At 40.0% G+C, this 21065-nt stretch overlaps 1 protein-coding gene across 2 annotated transcripts in view; it reads right to left on the bottom strand.

The window, feature by feature from the left end:
- ADAMTS19 (ADAM metallopeptidase with thrombospondin type 1 motif 19) overlaps positions 1–21065 on the bottom strand; it is a 310136-nt gene that overhangs the window by 89176 nt on the left and 199895 nt on the right. For both annotated transcript variants that reach the window (XR_002097331.1, XM_019517287.1), the window contains exons 9-11: positions 19215–19355; positions 17785–17935; positions 1575–1676 (exon numbers count right to left, since the gene is read on the bottom strand). Coding sequence is in view for 1 of the 2 variants with exons in the window: in XM_019517287.1 (XP_019372832.1) it covers positions 1575–1676; positions 17785–17935; positions 19215–19355 (394 nt within the window). In the remaining variant the exon portion in view is untranslated. The remainder of the gene's footprint in view (positions 1–1574; positions 1677–17784; positions 17936–19214; positions 19356–21065) is intronic.

Below are 21065 nucleotides of genomic sequence, written 5' to 3'. Positions count from 1 at the left end.
AGAAAACACTGTTACCTGCTATTCAGTGCACAGATGTGTTATATTACAATATGACATGGTGCAGTCATGCCTAGTTTGCCAGCATCATTAGGGTGATTCTATTATTTTAAAGAAATGAAAATGAATAATGGCTTCATTCCTGTTGTATACTAATGATACTCTCTGAAATCTCTATCTTATTTTAGTCATGGTTTTATTTGTTTTTTTAGATGATGGAAACTGTCCTTTTATGATTATAATAGCAAATTATCACTAGGGGAGACTGCACTGTGCTGTCAATACAATACCATGAGAATAACAGAATAACTGCATATTGGCTGTGCAACTATTTTTTTAAGTTGGCTTACAAACTGGACATCTATTTACATTCACATTTGGTAGAAACTATCTCAAGTCTGAGAGTTGGTGATGGACATGTAACAAAATTCTTGCCATAAGTGACTGCTGAATTTTTTGATGATTCATTTACCAAAACTGTCACCACTTTGGATGCAGTGACATTTTAAAACTTATCTTTAAAACACAAGTTTTCTGTAGCAATTTTATGTCGTAAATCTGAACAGGTTCTTTTCAGGAGATTAATCCTAATAAACAGTATTTGTGAGCTGAATACTCATTGTGACCTCCCATCACAGACCTTTATGTCTCTGAAAATAAATTGATATTTTTGTTCACAATAAAGTATAGGAACTGGGCAACAATGACATGACATTTATAAAATACATTATAAAATCTAGTTTAAACAAGGTAATGTCAGCATGAAAACATCTTTTGTTCTGGCTATGTTAGAAACAGCACATTCTTCACAGAGACAGATTCCAATCAGACAAATAAACTGCTTTTGTACATAAATGTTTCATTAGGAAAATGCCCATATGTAAACACAAATATTTCCATACTACAAAGAAGTCTTCCCCATTTTCTAAACAAAATAAACAGCACAACAGAATCTTCACCTAAAACTGTTATCTTTTCAAAATAATTTATGTTTTATTAACAGTGTACATAATAAATAGGGACATCAAAAATGAACAGGGGGAGTGATCAACTCTGCTCACTGGAAAACCTGAGATATCAACAGTGGGGGAAATGTAAAATGTGTTAACTGGTGAATGCAATACTTTCCCTTTACGTTGAATGTAAATCATACTCAAGTATATATCATTAATCACAGCATTGTCTAGGTACTAATCATGTTAATGTTAGAATATCTAATATCAACCCATAGTCATTATATAGCAAAACTGACTTCAATGATAACTGCATATGTGTAAGACTAAAGAACCAGATAGAGATCATCATCATTTTTTTTTTGAGTACTGCTGCAAAAACGCAAGCAAGCGTATTTGTATGTACAGGGTAAAATTCTTTCCTTATGGTATATTATAGTAGCTTCGTGTTAAGATGCCTTAATCTCAGAAACATCTAGATTCACATTACAAATTTAAAACGATTAATCTCAACTTAAAAGTAACGAGCACATGACTTTGTAGAAGCAATTTCCAAAACTTAACTAGAATAAATTAATTGCTGTGTTTCTTCTGTTAACAACAGAAGTAAAATTAGTATCATACCTTTCCAGTTTCACAGTCTGTTCCATCCATTGGTGGATCCAGTTTAGTTTTGCATTCCTTCTCACCTTCTACCTTACACCATAACCCAGTGCAAATAACATGCTGAAAAACAAACGTATGCCGCTAAGAAAATAGGTCCCTAATGCAAAAATGACTGTATGTTTACAATCCATTAATTTCACTCAGTTGCCAGTTTAATGGTATACAGTCTGTACAGAGCCAGGTTAAAAACATTAATACAAATTAGGAATTCAGTTCTCAAAGGGGTGAAAAACTCCTGTTTGAACTTTCCTTGAGTTGGAGACAGTGGCACTAAACCATCTGTTGTTCTATTGGGCTAGGGAGATACATTATACACAAACAAGCTTAAGTGATGAGAAACTGGTTTAAACCTGTAACAGAACAGATGTTTAATGCACATAAACCAGTTTGAAAAGGGCTGAAACCACTTTGACATAAACCTGGTTGAATGTAGTATCAGGCTTAACTGATTTGGCTCAAACCAGTTTATGCAATGTCTGTCCCAGACCCCTTGCTCATTTAAGATAAATCAGAGTCCCCCAGCATCCCGGCATGCTCTCTGGGCTGGGTGGGGTTCTCTGGCCCTTCCCCTCTGCTCTCTGGCAGCAGCTCCGGCAGGGACTGCAGGCTGCTCACCGTCCTCCCCTCACCATTCCCTCCTAAGCAGGAATTCCCTGCTCCCCACTGCCTTGTGGAGAGGTGTCTGTGTATTAGCTAGCAGACCACATGCAGGCTATGGTTGGTGCTGAACCAACAGGTAGAATCAACAGGCAGAATCAGATAGCTGGTAATCTACCCTCTGTTGTTTTCTTAATGGGGTAATAAACACTGAGTTATGGATGATAAAGATTGTTATCAATTCCCTGCTGGTCTAATCAGAGTGTCTTGCTGGAGCCTGGCCACATGCTGTGCAAGGGAAGGGAGGGCTGCTCTAGTACCCCCCGGCTTCTAGCCTGAGCCACTACAGGCATGTGTCTGCAATTCTGGGATGTCTGTTCAGTTACAAACTGGTTTAGCCTAGCTAGGTTAGACTGACCTGCAAAGAGTGAATCAATTCAGGCTCAGGCTTTTTGAATGTCTGTCCTGAGCCTTGGTGGGGGGAAAGGATTCTAGGAACCTATACATAGTTTCACAACCCTTGGATATTGCAAATCTTTTGGAGAGCTTTACCCAGCATACCAGTTCTGCCATTGCACAGATTCACTGTCTTGGAGGTAGTGCTAACTGGTTTGGAACACCCTGAAAATGAGGATTTTCTGCCCACTAGCACATAACTTCAGAGCTAATTCAAGCTACGTGCTGGGGCCAGAATCTGTCCCAAAGTATACTGACAGAAACCAGGTAGGCTTACATGGTTCTGACAAAATTAAAATAAAGCTAGTAATAGTAGCAGTTCTTGTTATGGCCACTCACTCATGCATGGAGAACAGAGAATGCCAGCATGGTTCTAAAAATGGAAGTAGGACTTAGAAGTGAAAATAGTTAAGAAGTCTTATATAGATTGCTATAAAGTATATTCACTATGCACAATAAAGGATAGCAGACTATTTGAGGCTTCCAGTGAAACTGAAATGTTTAACTGAAAACTGAAATGGAAAATTTCACAACCACAGCTAAGTGCACTAAATCCAACCTCCCTTCAACAGGGTAATCAGGTGAATAAACACTTTTAATATTTTTCCCACCTATAGTAAAATTCAATTCATATTTCTCAGTTTGGATCACATCAAAGAATCCACTATAGTGGAAATACCAAAAATAAGTTCTGTTGTATTGCCAATAAACCAGAATATGCCAGGAAGATTTCATATATTAGAAGTTTACTGAAAATGTAGTTTCACACTGAATGCCCTGCTACAGGGGCACACTTAGGGGAGTGTTCAGCTCATAAGTGCTTCACTCAGCCTTAATTCAACTTTGCAGTTCATCCTGAACTCAGGTATGAACTCTCTAATTGTCAAGATTAAAGCGAGTTTCCAACCCCTGAATGAATTTACACAAAACTCCTACTTTTCTTCTTTAATACATAAAATATTTTCCAGACTATTAGGCTCACTGATGACTTACTCAAATGTCCCCTGTTTACACCCAATGGTCCCTCCTTCACAAGTATACTTTCACTTCACCATAACCTTTTTCCTTCCCGGAAGCAGGTCAACTCTTAACTAAAGCCAACATTCACAAAGAATAGATACTAAGAAGATGACAAGTCAGGTATAATTTTTCTTCACTAAGAAGTCATTTCATTGTAGATTTTAGAGATGAAAAGAAGAATTAATCACTGAATCCATCCTCTGCATTAGAACAAGACAGTTTTTATTCCTCTTCAAGAGAAAATCTAGCCATGAACGTTACTACTTATTGTAATTTCCCAACTTATCTTGGTAACCTTTAGTTTTCCCCTCATATAAGAGCTATACAGCTAGTATATTCTTGAGAGAAAGAGATCAAGTTTGGAATCATGACTTCCTCCCCCTTCCTTCTTTTTTTTTCCTATTATATTCCCCCCTTACCTGGAAACCAGACGGAAGTGAACAGGGCCAGCTGGGGCTGGATCACTGCCTGAAGGTTATTGCTTGCACAGCCTGATATGAACAGTTCAGGGGCAAGAAGGATCAGGAGAGAGAGGGGGATAAAAGAAAAAGATCAGCAGCAGGTTCTCAGAATCCAGGGCTGCTAGAATAGAAGATGTGCTGTTTCTAGCTTAAATTACTTAGTATGCTGGTAAATCTAATAAAAGTGTGTATGCTGAAGAGGATGCATGAAAAAGTGTTTAAATATTATGTTTGCTAAACATATGGTACCTTAAAAAAACTCATTGTAAGGAAACATCATTCACAAATGATTGTATCTCTGCCAGGACTTGAAGGTGAACTGCAAACATTAGCCCATGTCTAATATATGAAGATGTCAGAGCAATCACTTAAGAGAAAAACAAGGAGAATTATTTAAATTGGCCTACTAGGCCAAATCCTAAAGACAATGCAGAAATGACAAGCCATCAGAAATTCAACCATATGATAATCCTTCTGTTTCAAGTAAGAAATGATGATGACAGAACCTCACTAAAGAAAAGATGCTGGAAAATTCACCTTTCATAGTTCAGATGATATAGCTATTTAATAATTTATGTTCAAGGATTCACATCCCCAAATGACTATATTTGAGGAAAAATGTTATCCCATATTTCAAGATCTAAAATCTAAAGTCTGTACTCTAAACCAATATGCTTTAGAATACATTATACCCCTTTTTAGCTTTCAACTTATGCCCAAAGAAATATACCTACCTAGGAATGCAAAACTGTTTAAGAATGAAGCCATAGCTACCTCTAAAACAAAGAGAATTCTTCCAATTATGAAAAACATGGAATCAGATTTACGAAGTTTAAGGTGCCAGTAAGTGTAAGTAGGATTTTCAAAATTCTATAAGTAAGGTAAAAACAACTGGAATCAGACACCTTATTTGTTTAGATGATTTTGTAAATTCTACTAGATACCTAGATATATATTTAGGCTACTAAAAAGCTTATGTACTGTGTCCTTATACAGATTCCACCTACACTTATCCTTGAGACAGACTAACCAGTTTAGATGCCTAGTATACCTTAAGTGACCTCTGATATAAAACTATAATGAAAGGGAGTGTAAGAAAGCAAGAAAATATTAGAGAAAAAGAACATGGAGAATATTTTTTTTCCTGAATTGGGAACTAGGGTATATAAAAACTCTACTGTTGGGTCTTCATCCTACATCAAGGGGCCTGAAAACAATCACCACCTCAAGAACACAGACCTCTGAATGGCTTCAGATCTACTAAAGATGTCAGTTCATATCATGTCTTTAGAGTCAAATGAAGTCTTTCAGCTCTATTCCTGCTGTCAATTACCAATGCCAGTCTGCTTTTAGGTGCTTCTTATGAATTAATATAAGGATTAAAATCAAACACTTTTTTATTTACCAAATCGTTAAAAAGTAGGGTTAGTGTTGTTGCTACACTGAATTTATTCATAGCTTTGAGTACCAAGAATGCATTGATGATATGATTTGAACATGAAAAAAATGCCAGTTCCAAGGCTGTGTCCACACAAGCATGGACATTTGTTTCCCTGGAGACAAGAAACAGCAGCACAAGGAAAAATGTATTCTCCATGTTCTCTGATATTTGCATGCTCTCTACTTGTGCCACTGCTGCTTGTCCCCAGGGAACACCTGTGCCCCTCTGGCTTCTGGCGCATGGCAGGTTACCCCAGGTGGGGTAAGAGAGGCTGGGGCCAGCACTGGGGTGGCTCCAGCACCTTACCTGAAATCCTAGGGCTCCCTTGGGGCTGCAGCAGCAGCAATCCTGCCACTTGGAGCCTGGCTGGCAGCTGGAGCGTGGCTTGCCAGTATGCAGCCCAAGGGGCTAATGCAGAGAGAATTAAATGCTTCTCAAATTAAAGGCAAAGTCTCATAACATCAAGCCAAGCTTCTTCCTTAGATAATTACCAATGATTAGATCATCACCACCATCTGAACAAATCAACAGGACCATGGAAAAGGATGGCAGGAGCTTCTCAGTCCTTCCAATGGTTCATAACCCATTTTACATTTTACAGGATGTTGCTCAGTATCAGCACTGTGAGATATGCTAACATGATTCACAAGATAAACCCAAATGTTTCAAATGGGCGTACATAGTGTAAAGAACATTCTGACTGTTGTGGTCTTTCTAAATTCTTTGCAACAGAAGAGTGTTCTATAATTTTTCTGTACTCAAAAAATAAGCAGAAACTAAGAGCTGGCATTTTTGGAGGAATACCTTGAATCTAATGAGGGGTACCTTAGATTCTAAAAATTCTGAGAACTGCTGCATTAAGTTGTGCTACACTAGGTCTAAGCAGTCCTATATTTGTCCAGGAAGGCGCTTTGCCTTGCCTTCCTCTTTTAAACTGAACCCTTATTCTTCAAGCTAAAAATAACTAGTTCCTTCAACCTTTCCTCAGATAGTTTGGCTTGTTTCAACTAAAAGCTTACAGGTACCCTTTCCTATAAAGCCTGCAATTGTCCTTATCTTTAACTTCTGTTGTCAATGTTTGTTTACTAAATAAAACTGTGTATACTTGTAAGCCAAAACTGTGTATGTCCTTGGAGTCTTTTGGTATGCTCTGGACCAGGAGTTCCTAAACTGTGGTACACTTACCCCGGGGATATGTAAGACATCTCTGGGGATGGTATGCGAGAGAAATGGTGTAATGGTGGATTGAATTTTCTTTATAATACTAATTGGCATTTAAGGGGTTAAAATATAATATGTATGCCGGTTGGGGTACGTGGGCAGCTTGTAAATCTGGAAGGGGTACACAATAAGAAAAAGTTTGGGAACCTCTGCTCTGGAAAATAAACACATGACTAGGGAGAATAACATGTAGCCCATAACCACTTTAGGTAGGATACCAGCTTAAAGAGATATTTCCAAAAGGCCTATAAAATTGGCTTTTCCATTATATAAAAACCGAACTCTTTGAAATCTCATTTCATTTGAGGTCATGTTTTATTCTTCAAACTATTACAACACTGATTGAAGTCACATCGGGCAGTTATACACATGCTCTGGGAGTGTGTGCCTATGTGTGTGTGTGGGTGGGGGGACTTTAATTAGAATAGCTTTAATTAAAGCACCCAGAGCATCTCATGCATCAATATCCCCATGTAGTATCATCTATCTTTGTCCCTGTGCTGAGAAACAGTGGCAGGGGTGCTTTAACTAAAGCTTGTCAAACGAGCTTTAGTTAAAGCGTCCCTGCCACTATTTTTCAGCACAGGGATGCTGATACACAAGATGCTAGAGTCTGTTGGAGCACAGTAATTACCACACTCCAGCAGACTTGATTAATCAAGTCTGCTCCAATGTGTTGTAGTTACAGTGTGTCAGAACAGCCTCACTGCTCATGGATAGGCATCTCATCATGTCCTAAAAATGTAAGGAGAATCTAAGCAATTTGAATATATTCATATTCTTATCTATGCTTTACCTAGACATTCCCTTCTTCTGGGCACTAGTCAGCTGCAAGGAGGGCCAGGTTCCTATTTTGGGAAACCCAATGAGTCATACCAGTGGCTTGAGGCTCCGCCCAAAAATCTGAGAACACTTAATTTGCTGGGGTGCCCCACATAAACAAAATCCCCTTCTTGCAAGCAGTATAAACACAAAAGAACAGATTTATTACAGAAAATAAAGGAAAAAACCCAAAGGAAAACACCAAATACAATTTAAAACACTATTAAGTACAAGACAAAGTCTATAGGTTGTACCCTCTTGGCTTCACCCCTGTCCAGGGAGTCCAGGACTTGGGGTCTCCCCAAAGGGTAGTTCTGGGGGCCTGTACCTCTATACCTGCCCTTCGGAAATGGGCTGGAGAGGGGGGCCCACATTGGAGAGTCCTAAGAGCTCTCCTTGGGTTTGCAGCACTAAGGGAGCTGCTCAAGAGCGTGGGTGCTTCTGCATTGCAAGGGGTCCTGTTGCTCCTGGAGAAGTGGTAGAGTGCGAACCTCCACTTCTGCATGGTGGCTTTGAGGGTTTAACTGTGGCTTTTATCAGTGAACCATACCCCAAAATTCCTAGTCCCAATCCCAGCTCTGCTGGGGCAGAAAACTGCAAAAGAATTTGGACACAGGGTAAGGGCCACATCACACTGAGGCCTGGATCGCCAACAAAAAGTGCCAGGTCTTACTCTGACCCAAACCATGCCAGACTCCACCCTGGCCCAAATCTGCCAGCCACCCATACAGCTGGAGTTCAGCCACACAACTAGGCTGACAGAACAGCTGTGAAACAGCAAAAGGGGCCCAGGTCTATGTGGCTGCAGCCTAGATATCTCATCTCAGCTACACCACTATGCTGCAACACAACAATTACAAAGCAATAGAGGGGGGCCAGGCCTATGTGGCCAATAACTGTCAGGACTCCATAGCTACTCCATTTGCTCCAGGGATTAATATCCCCATGGTATTATCCCACTCAAAACTCAGGGGAAAAAAAGGGGGAAAGAAGAGGGAGAGAATAGGGGTCCCAAACTCTGAGACCAAATCTCTCCCTATACCTGAGGCTTTACTTTCACATAGCTTTAGCTCCAGCGAACATGGGGAGAGACCACCCCAATGGGGAGCAGTTTTTCTGGCTCCCAATTCAGCTTTGCAGTTCTTAGCAGCCCCAGGAAAAAGAGAGAGAGCCTTAGTTAAGTTGTTCTGATATACCTGGCATTACATCACCTAAGCCTTGTCCAATCAGGCAGTGCCAGGCTTCAGACTCTCTCTTACTCAATCTACCTAGAGGAGTCTTTGCTTCCCCTGGCCAATCAAGTCAGAGTATTTTAGTATCTCACTGAGATACAAGGTCCTAGCTTTCTATGTGAAGAGCACATGGCCAGAACAACAGGGGCCATTCTTGCCCACATGGCCAGACCATGTTTTCTCCTTAAAGCAAAGGGCCACAGGAGAAAAGAGGGAAAAGGAAAAAAAAAAAGGTAAATACAGAGGAAAAAAACCCCATACAATGCACAACAACCAAAGATACACACCCTGCCATACGCAGCACAAGTGTGTGTGGGTGTTATATATATTATTAATTATCATTAATGTATTTGTTCTGGGTGCCTTACAAGCTACAAAAAAGATCTTGTTCTAAACACTGTATACGGCAGAAGATAAAGATCAGAGTCTCAGAAGAGAAAATAGAGATCAGACCATAGACTCACAGAAAAGTAGAGCTGGAAGGGACCTCCATAGGTCATCCGCCCCCTTCCTGAGTTACGATCATCCCTAACCAAACCATCATATGCAAATCCATTGTCCAACCTCTTAGCAAAACTACACAGCCAACTCTGACACAACACAAGACATAACACCCTAACTTGCCACAAGTAAAGCTGGGAGACCATGGTGGCCAATTTCCTGCTGCTGTAAATGTTGTTAATATAGCCTCAAGAGATACCAGGAAGAGGGCCACAACCCCTGCTACAGATGAAGACAAAAATCCCCACAGTCCATACCGATCTGACCATGGGGTAAAATTCCTTCCTGACCACAAATATGGCAATGGGTCTGACCCTGAGCAGAGGGGCAAGGTTCCTTAGCCGGGAACCTCCAGGTTTAAGTCCTGAAAGGAGCATTGGCATACCCTGCTCAAAATCCCCAGCCTTGGCTGCAGCCAACACACAATGCATCAGATGAAGGTATAGAAAAAAAATGTGACATATAGCAGCACTGGGGGCAGGGAGGGCAGGGAAGATGCACGGACAGGAATATGTGGAAGGGAGTGGGAGCAGGGAGAGAGGAATTCCCTCCTGGCCCCATGTGGCAACCAGCAAAGCCCAGAAACATGGGAAATACCTATAACAGAACACAGGCATAGTTATGTCTAGATCAAAAACAAATTTTGAGAACTTAATTTTGAAGTAACACATAGATCTGGGAAGTTCTGATTATGGTGAGAAAACAGAGCCTCTTGCACATGGATTACACTAACCTATTTTTATTGTGACTTATTTTTATACCGGCAGTATTTCCTGCCCAGAGGAGGGGGGCTAGACCCAATGAGCTCATGACCTAAACTTCCGTGAATCTGTGAAACTGTGAATCCCTCCCCATGGCTGTCCAGCCTCTTCTTGAACACCTCCAATCCACAGTTTCCCTAGGCAGTCTATTCTGCTGCCTCACTGTTCTCACTTTTATAACAGCATTCTTAGAATGTTTGGGGTTATGGAGGTCCTTGGATTAAGTGAATCTTGATATTTCTTGACATCTGATCTAACCTATATGTAATTCTAAAGGACAATCCAAAATAAAATTTGAAACAGGAAATTTTCTTTGATGCACTCTCTTGGTTAGACCATCTTTCCCTGCCCTTTAGATTAGATGTTTTACTAAAAAGATTTACTCATATTTAACACCAAACTTTTGTCACACAAGGAATGGATTAATTTTTTTTCTTACTTTTCTTTTCTTAAAAACCAAAAACAAATACCAGTGACCTTTGATATTTTAACATTTCAGCATGTGGGTAGTGGCAAATCATGGTAAATGGCTGAAAAATTTTACTGGAGACTTTAAGTGCTGCCAGTTAAATCAGGATTGCAACAGAAGTTCATAGAAAGCCAAAGTTCTGCAACAACATTACTCAAAAACCAGAGCACTGAACTCACCCGAGTTTTATTCCTCCAGGGTGAAAGTTTCTCTCTCTTCCAATTAGGACAATTAAATTTATGTTTATTCTGATGCAATATGTTCTCCATCTACTGCATCATCATCACAGTTCAACAGCAGTTGAAGTTATTTAGACTAATAATGGGAAATAAGAGTTATTTGATGATATAAAACAATACTTGTGACATGACTTTTTAAAAGCTATGATATAATGTATTACTTATACAGTGCAATAGAATACAGCAATGTACAACTGGAAAAATGTGCAAACTAAAAGGAGATTTTTCTTTCAAAAAGGCTCACTGTACATTCATCCTAATGGCAAAAATTAATATATTATACAATGAATTTCACAGTGTAATACAGAAAGAGTGTAGCAGAGGAGATTACAGCTGGAACGTATCACAAAACAGCTGGCCTTTCAGGAGGTTTTTGAAGGAGAAGAGTGACGGAGATTTGTGTATGTGTTGTAGATGCTGCTCGAGGCACATAAGCAACTGGGAAGAAGGTGAAATTTGAGGGCAAGCAAAGGAGACAAAAGGGGCAGTTATAATGATGCTGTGCCAAATCAAGATAGCTGAAAGGGTCATGGTGGAGATGAGGGAAGATAAGTACGCAAGACTATAATGTTTCCATGACCTCTGCCCTTTTCATTATGATCTTTCCCTTGAAGTTTCTTAAAAGTTGTCATAATATACAACCATGCTACTCTTTCTTAGTAAAGATCACAGCTGTGTTATGACAGGAATTGTTTTAGTGAAGTTGACTAGATAACATTCACATCCTGGACTTTAATCTTGAAGGCCAATATTTTGTAGTTCTACAATTATGTTCAATTGTCAAGTTTTACTTCTGGGCCATGATCTCGTTATCTGTTATTTGAAACAACATTAGGGTCTAATTGATTCTTCTGTGACGAATCATCCACATAAAAGCAAACTTGGCTGTTTTACAAGATAAGCACAATGACAAAATATAAAACCTATACTGAGGGATGCACTCAAACTTTTTTCTTGAAAGATATTAAGCTATTCTTCTCAAGCTACATACATCACAGTTTTAGCTCTAGTCATCTTCACAAGATGAAAAAAAAAAAGCAATCTGAAAAATAAATATTATGCTCCATTCAAGAAACAGGCATGAAGGCCAGCTTAGGCATTTATGGAACTTATCTCACATTGGTTACTATTATCAGTATTCTCCTGTGGCAAGTGTTGTATATGCAAAGATGACCCAACTTGGGCAAAAATACTAGAATATCTTTCCCTAGTGTAAAAGAGGTGAAAAATGATATTTGTTGCACCATCTTTAACATATTCAGTGCAATTACATTGATACATTAATTTCAACAGATTTCTTATTTCTGTATTAATTTCTAAATATACCAGCATTTCAGGAACAAAGTACAACATGTATGCAGTTATTTGGAAGAAATAACTAGGCCCTATCCCACATCCCAGGATCTGTGTATTTAATGTTCCTAATTCCTGACTGTAATCACTACAGAAATACTTTCATTGTTCAAATACTGTAACAGGTGGGTAGGAGGAAAATAGTTTCAAGGGCTTAGAATAGGATATACACTGAATAGGATATACACTATCCTTCACTTCAAGCCACATGGGCTCTGCTACTGTCCCTCCATGTTCTCGAAATCTTATTTCACTGGGGGAAACGTACCAAGAATACAAGATTTCCTGATAATCCAGGTGTGTCCGAGACTCACTGATAGGGAGCTAGAGAGGGTATGGGGCTCTGGTACTGGAGATAATTCACAGGGGCTGCATCTACATGAGGCATTGGTGGCGCATGTAGCCCAATACTACTGTGCAGTAGAGTTGTGTGGCAACAACCATGATATGATGCTACTGCACAGTGGTGTCATGAAAAAGGGTTGGGTTACTGCAACTTGGGTTACTGCACAGTTGTTTTGTACTTGTCTATACAATAATTTAGTACTACTTTATACAAGTACTAAATGACTGTTCAGTAATGACTGCACAGTTGTGTAATTGCAGCCAGAGCTATGAACACACGTGTCCTGAGGTTCACAGGATCTGAGGATCACATTCCTGCTTTCTTTTCTGGCTGTAAGGGCAAACACTGCTCCCTGACAGAAGAATGTGAGAGCAACTGGCAGGGGAATTTTGCATGAGGAACATTACAAGTTTTCTTCCCTCTACTCCAAAACTCTTCTCTCAGGATTTCTGATTTTCTTTACCCGTTTTTATTAAGTCATAGTAAGAAGTAACATTGGTCCAAATCATTTAAAGAGGTGTTACATTCATTTTATGATGTATCCCTTGCTTATATTTTATTAATTCTCAGTTCAGGATTGTCAGTTTTGAAAGGGATTTCAGTGAAACTGTAGAAGGGTTGTCCTTTCCCTCAAAACTATTATTAAGTTCCTTTTTTAACTGTCAGATACACTGGCCTCTGAAGTAACTCTAGAGACAAAAATAAATAATAATCTGTCATCTGGAAAGGAAATATCTGAAAAGGTCATTGCTTTTCATATAGCCTTTCATCATTACACAGCTCCTTCTAAAAGTGATACCACATACACTTAGCTTTCAGTTACACTGAGTTCCTAAAATTTAAAATGATAACTCAAACAAGCAAAAAGATGACAAATAAGGTATTTAAAGTTACAAGTGTAAACTTTCACATATAAGACCCCAGAACCAGAGGGAAAAAATGGATATTCAGAAATAAATATTAGGAATGAACAAATACATCAACAGAATCCCATCAGCATCAGGGTAACAATTTTGATTTAATATTTTAGCAGCTGGCATTCCTAAAAATAATATGGGAAACTAAAAGACCTGAGTGAGAGTTTACCTAAACTTCCTGGGGACTAAGCCACCTCACTTTACATGTCTACATTATGACAATATACCTATCTGATTTATTAACCAACGGTATACACACTGTCGAATTGAAAGTGTGCAAAGACACATAAGTGCATGTGCATATCTTTGAGAATCTGGTCCATGACTTATAGTTTCCTGAGACTTTTCAATAGTAAAAAGAGCAGGGAGCTGAGAGAAAGTAGAAGCTAACAGGAGGTCTGCACCACATTTTATCTCCATCCCAACCCAGATACAAATATAGGAACATAAGACTCTGAAGGAGCCTCCTGGACTACTGATGACCATTTGCAGATGACCACTTACTCAAGTAGCCTCCCAAATCCTCACACACAACTACACAGCACAATACCAGAAACACCAAGAACAAAAGGCAGCCAACGAAAGAGAAAATTATCTAAAGTCACTGGCAATCTGACCTAGGAAAACATTATTTTCCAGCTCCATATTTGGTGCTCAGCATGACCCAGAGCAGAAGAGCAAGACCAGCTAGGAACACTGGGTTAACCAAGTGCCAACAGGAGCATGAGCACATATCACTCAAAAAAGCCCCATCCACCATGGTGGCCAATGTTCCCATCCTTCAAAGAGAGATGACTCCCTGCCCCTTTCACTACTGAAACCATCAGCATTCATGTGAGGGGGGAAAAAAATATGTCTTGGCTCTTACTGGCAAACTTGAAGCACTGGATTACCAGATCCCTAACATGCCACAAGGCAGCGCTATATCCCATTGTTTGGACTGCAACTAAATCTAAATATCATACACACTGTTGGTTGAGACAGAACTCCCTGTCCTTTCACATCATATATCCCATAAACTTGTCAAATTTCTTGTTAATGTGACTCAAGTCCCAAAACTTCACCCTCTGACAGAAATCTTTCAGTTTTAAACCTAAATTTGCCACCTGTTAATCTATAGTTATTTAATCCAGTGCCAGTGTTGTTCTTTAGCCTAAAGAAATCATCTCTGCCCTAATACTCACACGACAAAAGTACTTGTAAAGTATAATCGCACCCCCCCTTAAATTGTATTTAGTTAAGCCAAGTTCCTTTAATCTTCTTTTATAAGGAAATGCTTTCATTCTCTTATTCATCCCAATGACTACTTTTTGTTCCATTCCAGTTTAAGTCCATGATTTTTTTTAACAGTGGCCTGACTTGTACACAATATTCTAAATGGAACCTAACTAGTGCCTTATGCCCCCTTGTCTCTACTGAATATATCTGGCCTAAAGCTGGGTGCAAACGAGAGTGGAAAATTTCCAAGACTCAAAATGATTCCTGGAGAGGGAAAAGTACAGATGCTCAGTCTGCAACAAGTCTCTCCAATGCTCCTTATGCCTTTCCAAGACTGGGGTGATCCCAGCCTGGAGAAACCATGGGCTGCTCCATTCCCTGTGTTCCCAGGGGCAGAAACTCCTATGCGAGAAGCAAGCAGGAAGCTACATTGCTCCCAGAGCTTGGCTCCAAGAAGCCAAATAGAGGGAGTAATGGGGAAAATCCCCTGTGTGCCTCTCACACCAGAAATTTAGACAGCCTCCCCAAGTTCAGGTCCTGGCCCTGTACAGCTTCCCCTTGCTGCCCACACTGTCCAGCTGGGTAGCGTGGATGATCATTAAAAGCCAGTGGGTTTGGAAACCATGCTTGGAGAAGCTTTTCTTAAACCAGATCCCAGCCCTGCTGGCTTTTAAATCACCACCCCAAACTTTTAGTAAAACATACAGCTTAACTGTCTCCCTTTTAGCCAACTCCCATCCTCTCCAGCATCCCAATTTCTCATTAGACATGGCATCAAAAGCTTTGTTTTTTCTTTATGCCTCAAAAGGTGCTGTGCTGCCCAACCTTCTCCTTAAGACAGAAAAGATCCCGCTGAAGAGCACCTGAGCTTCTAACCCTTTAAGCATCATTCCCAGCCTATAATAATTGTTCATTATCTTTGTCAGCAAATATCTAGACATTTAATTTATTTCTACACATCAAATGATTAATGGACTCTTCCCTGTTTCTGCCAAAATACTCTTTAACCTCAAGTCTGTGTCCTTTATCTTTCATCCTGGTAGAGAGCACACACATATTTTGGTTTGTTCCATTTGACTGGTCTGGCAGTTTTACTTAGGAGTGAATCTCCAGGACTCTTATCTTATTTTTCCTGTGGTTTACATTTCTCTGATCTTTTTTCTTTTGTTCCTTCTTCTAATCTGCTACTTTTGTTTTTGATCTGCCTTGATGCTTCCTCTAGCTGCCTGGGGCTGATATCACCTATACACTCCCATCTCTCTTCCCCTCTTTCAGGACTAACTTCTCTTTTCTTCTTCTTTCCCAGTCCATGACTGAAAGAATGAACTGCTTCTACACTTCATCATCCTCATTCCCCTGTCTTGCTTAGACTCTTTGATGAATCCAATAGTTGCTATCCTCTATCTTTTACATTTTAACAAACAATTTTGTGGGGGGAAAACATTAGGAAAGAAAAAGAAAAAGGAAAAGAAAAAGAGGAAGGAAGGAAGGATGGATGGACAAGCATACACAGCTATCAAACCAATCTTTCCCTCAAACTCCCCTGTTAGTTGCCCTATCAGCTGAAGACTGGCATAGACATAGACCTGCAGCAAAAGAAAGCTTTTAAACTTCTGCTCAAAAAATTTCCTTGCACAGACTCAAACTCTCAGTGCTTCCCATAAAATATAGATTATAAGTATTACCAAACAGACACATACTTTCACGCCAATTCACTATTTATGAGTGAACTTATCCTCTCTCAAAACGCTACCTCTCAAACCATCAGTTACTTCTCACTAGTTGTTGGCTCTTTAGAACATGCTAAAAAAAGTATCACATCCTATGGCAGTCTCAGTTATTAACAACAAATCAGCTGTTTTTAGAAACTATTCTGCAATGCATGTAAGTTTTCATACTTGAAAATATTCCAGAAAATACGTAGAGCCTTTAAATTTTAGCCTCTATTTCCACTGAAAATATACTGAATAAAGCAAGGTGCTTAAAAAGATAATTAAAAAGCACATTAGTACCAGTTAAAAAGACGACAAAGAATGCCTTTTCAACAAAGCAACTTTGGTTATGTTTGTTTTGGGTAGGGTGACCATACATCCTGGATGCAGGGCAGGGAGGCAGAGCAGCAAGAGTTGTGAAATAGGAAGCCCTTACAGGTAGTAAAATTGCCCTGAAATAGATTAGCTTGATTAGCTGAATGACCATTCAAAAGGGGAGATGATTGTTAACACCTGTGAAGTAAAGAACAAAGGGTCATTAACAGGACATTGACTTCCTTAGCTGCCTGAATAGTAATACCAGAGCTTTACCACTGCCCTGCAGTCGCCTGGCCTCTGCTTGCAGCAGCACGATTGACTTGCAAGGGTGGAGGGAATTTCCTGATTTCACATTGTACCTTGTGGTCTATACCATATGGTCACCCTAGTTTTGGGAAGTATTATAATACGAGTCATTCTTCATTGTAACTGGATGCAGAACAAAATTCTACCTGAGAATATGAAGAAGTGAGAAACTGGAGAAGTGAAGGATTGTTCTTTTGCTCTTTGCTCTCAAGGCTTTATCATCTAATTCTCCTTGCATCTCAGTTTTAATTTTAACACAGTGTCTTTCTGAAGTGCACTTTGGACCATACTCTCACTTTTATCTCTGCCACCCTTTTCCCTTGTATCTGTTTCCTTTTCCAAATCACTCATTAATATCAGGCTTCTTTATGTAAAAGAAAACTATTTTTCTATTGAAATTGATCCTCAAGATGCTTCTTCAGTTAAGTCCATGTAAGACAGAGGGACATGCACATTTTGTTAAAAATGGTCTTGAGAGTAAACCATTTCTGGTAAACCAATGCACTGCACATATGTACGGCTACATAGTGTAAAGCAGTGCTGTACAAAGATTCTGGAGCTAGTCCTGAGTTTAGAAGCAATATAGCCACAACAGGACAATATTCTGGCTGGGATAATTAGCAGGGATGAGAAATCTGTAGTGATACTACTTGGATATCCAGTTCAGCTTGTTCAGAGTTAACTCAGGGACTTCTGCTTACGAGTCAGTGATATTTGCTCTCACTCTCCCAATGAAACAAGAGCAAATCTCCCTTCTAAAGTCAAAACCAAACCTTACCTGCATTTCTTGACAAAAGGAAGCAGCTGGTCCAAAGAGAATTTGACATTGTTCATCTGCAGTGTATGTAACTCCTGGCAGTTTGGAGGGAATAATCACAGAATTGAGGCTTTGAGGATTTGTCTGTAGCAAACAGTTACTGGCCTTTGACCTGGCAAAATACAGAGATTTATAATATGCTAAATAATACTATAAAGGTTTACTATACTTTATTATACTATAGAGATAAATGTTTAAAGTAGTGCTGTCCAACTGGTGGCCAAGTCACATATGGCCCACAGGGGTTAAATTGTAGACCCCAGGCTCCTGCTTGGCTGTCACTCCCCATGCTGCTCCAGCAATAACAAAAGCCAGAGGCTCCTGGCTTCCTGCACCTCTGGCTGCTGCTTTCTGCCCCTGCCAGGGGGCAGAGCACTTACAGCAGTGTGGGTGACTAAGAGTGAGGCTGGGGTGCTCAGTTCAGCAAGGGGTGAAGAGATCAGAGGGCAATCACAAGTGGATGGTGTATCAGTGGTGTGTCTGCAGACATACAGTGGAGGGGGCATGGGTGCAGTGGGGGAGGGAGGGAGGTCACAGGCCCACAGTGCAGTGTTGGAGGGAAGGTACAGGCATGCAGTGCAGCAGTGGGAAGGGGTGTCTATGGGGTGTGTGGCTCAGGGGGGCTATGGCTTGCCCCCCACTTGTGTGGCCTGTGGAGCCTGCAGCCCCCAGCTGCTTGGAGATTGGACAGCTCTGATTTAAAGCATTATTGTGTTGTCATTTAGAGAAATAGCTCCCTATAGATTAATGAGGCAAAGTAGTTACCAGGAAAAAAAAACAGTTAATCTTTTCAAGCAGTTATAAGAACTACAGGAAAACCTTAGAAAATGTTTCAGTCTGATTACTATATAATCTAATTGGCTAATACTGGATGGTTCTAATACATACTTTTGGAGCTTATTTCCCCCCACTGCCTCCAGACATTAAGCATATCAATCTTTTTTTGTGTGTGCATCTGATTACTTTTGAGCTAGCACTGAAGTTGTACACAATCTTTTTTAAAGAAAAAGGATATAAAAGAAGAGATGAAAATATCTCATCCTACAATACCCCCAAACCATGCAGGTCAGGGTTCTACACTGGCACATCTACAATGGTCCTTTTTCTTGTTTCTTCACTTTACCAGTACCATACATGCATTACGCTTGTCTATGTGTATGCGAACACACAGAGTAAAGTCCTCCCACTTTTTGGCCTAACAGTCTCTAGTGGTTAGAGAACCTGCCCTCAGAACAAGAGACCCAGGCCCTAGGACACCTGAATGGGCTTGAAACTGAGTTTCTCACTTTTCATCAAAGTGCTCTAACCATCAAATGACTGCCCAGACTACTTTCTAGCCCTTAAAATAAAAAGGATTACATTACATTACATTATGTTCTTTAGTAAGTTACCTGAGAAATCTTTCTAGATCTTCCCTGCTGCACCGGGACCATGAAACATCACCAAGATTCTGGCCTTTAATCCATTCTCCTGACATGATATGGAGGCCATCTGCACAGGATGGATGGTCATTATCATGATTTATTCCCATGCTGAATTTTGCAGGTATTGAAAACAAAACACAATAAAACAAAACAATTTAGAGAATCAGTGTAGCAGAGAGCTTTTCAAAAGTTCTATGAACAAGTCCGTTTTTAAAAAAAAAATCTTTACAGATAACTAGGAGAATAATATATACTTGATAATATATATTTGAATAATATATACACTTTATCTCAATTTTAAAAATATATTTTCTAGACTTCTCACAGTTGTAGGGACTCTGGCTTTAAAACTAGTACTAAGATATTTACTTCTATGCAAATAATATTTGCAATGTGAAAGAGAAGGCATATTTTTATGATTGCTGTTGGTAGCAAGGAAAGCATTAGTAATTTACAAAAGTAGCCAGTGAGTCTGTTCACTTGTTTTAATCCTACAGTCACTTAAGCTTGCTTATTGTTGTCTGCACACGTGCAGTAAGTCAAAGATCGAATTTTTAAAAAAGTATTTTGATCAGGGGCATTAGGTTAACGTCACTTATAATTTTAGAAATTAAGTTCAGAGAATTGGCTTTTTACTACATTTTATTTGAAAAAAGAGCAATGGAATAACTTAAGAAATTTGCATTATGAAGACACAGCATCTTCAACACAGTGAATGCTGCCACAGGGCACTACAATTCAGCAGCCAGAAAATTCTGCTAGTTCTGACTACCATTTTGGATTTACCTGTTAAAGATTCTGCGACTTAGAAAACTTACCTTATTGTAGACAATACTCGGGGGGGGGGGGGAGGGAAAGCCAAAAGTTCTTTTTTTAAAGGGTTCGAAAGTAGCTAAGCGGTAGGAGGGTGGGAATCGGGCCCAATTCGATTCGGATTCAGATTCAGCCCAAATCAGGGACAGTGATTCAATTTGTTGATTCAGATCATTGTCCCTAATTCAATTCAGCCAAATCTGAACCTGAAGATTCGATGCTGATTCGGATAATCAGCAATTCAGCCATAGACACAGCTTTAAATATTTTTCTACATACCTCAAGGTACCAGCGTAGCTTATGAACGCTGCAATGCTGGGGCGGATGGAGCATCCCACAGGAGTGTGTGGGGGCTGCATACTTGGCGGTGAACCTGGAAGTGGACTAGAAGTACTTCCAGTCCACTTCTGGGTCCACCAGGCAGGGTGCAGGGGGCCTCCCTGTACTCCCCCCACCTTGGCAATCAGTGGAGGAGGAGACCCTGGGTGCCCCCCCGACCTAGGAGGCATCAGTTGCTGAGCTGGGGAGTGCAGGGGGGCCCCCAGCATGCTCCCCAGCAGACCCAGAAGTGGACCGGAGGTAGTTCCAGTCCACTTCTGGGTTTGCCACAAAGCACACGGGGGGCCCCTCTGCACTCCTGTGGGATGCCCCATCTGCCCCAGCATCACAGCGTTCATGAGCCACCTGCTACCTAGAGGTATGTAGAAAAAATATTTAAAGCTGTGTCTATATCCAAATCACCAAATCTTTCCGAATCTCTCTGAATTGATTTGGAGGGTTCTCATTCAATTCAGAGAGATTAAAAGGTCTCCTGATTCTATTCAGATTTGGAGATTCAGCCTCCGAATTGGGCTGAATCTCCACCAAATTGAATCAGGGACTAAAGCTTTGCACAACCCTATTACGCAGATACACATTTTGCTGGCATGTGAGAAATAAATGAAATACTTTCAGCTGCTTTTGAAGACTTATAAGTGATTCTGAGTATATTTTCCAGAGCACTAT

This window comes from Gavialis gangeticus, unplaced genomic scaffold (assembly GCF_001723915.1).
Source record: "Gavialis gangeticus isolate Ggan-Ray unplaced genomic scaffold, GavGan_comp1, whole genome shotgun sequence".
In the NCBI taxonomy this organism is placed as follows: Eukaryota; Metazoa; Chordata; order Crocodylia; family Gavialidae; genus Gavialis; species Gavialis gangeticus.
The sequence above is the reverse complement of the archived record's forward strand: the minus strand, read 5'-3'. Positions and strand labels throughout refer to the sequence as shown.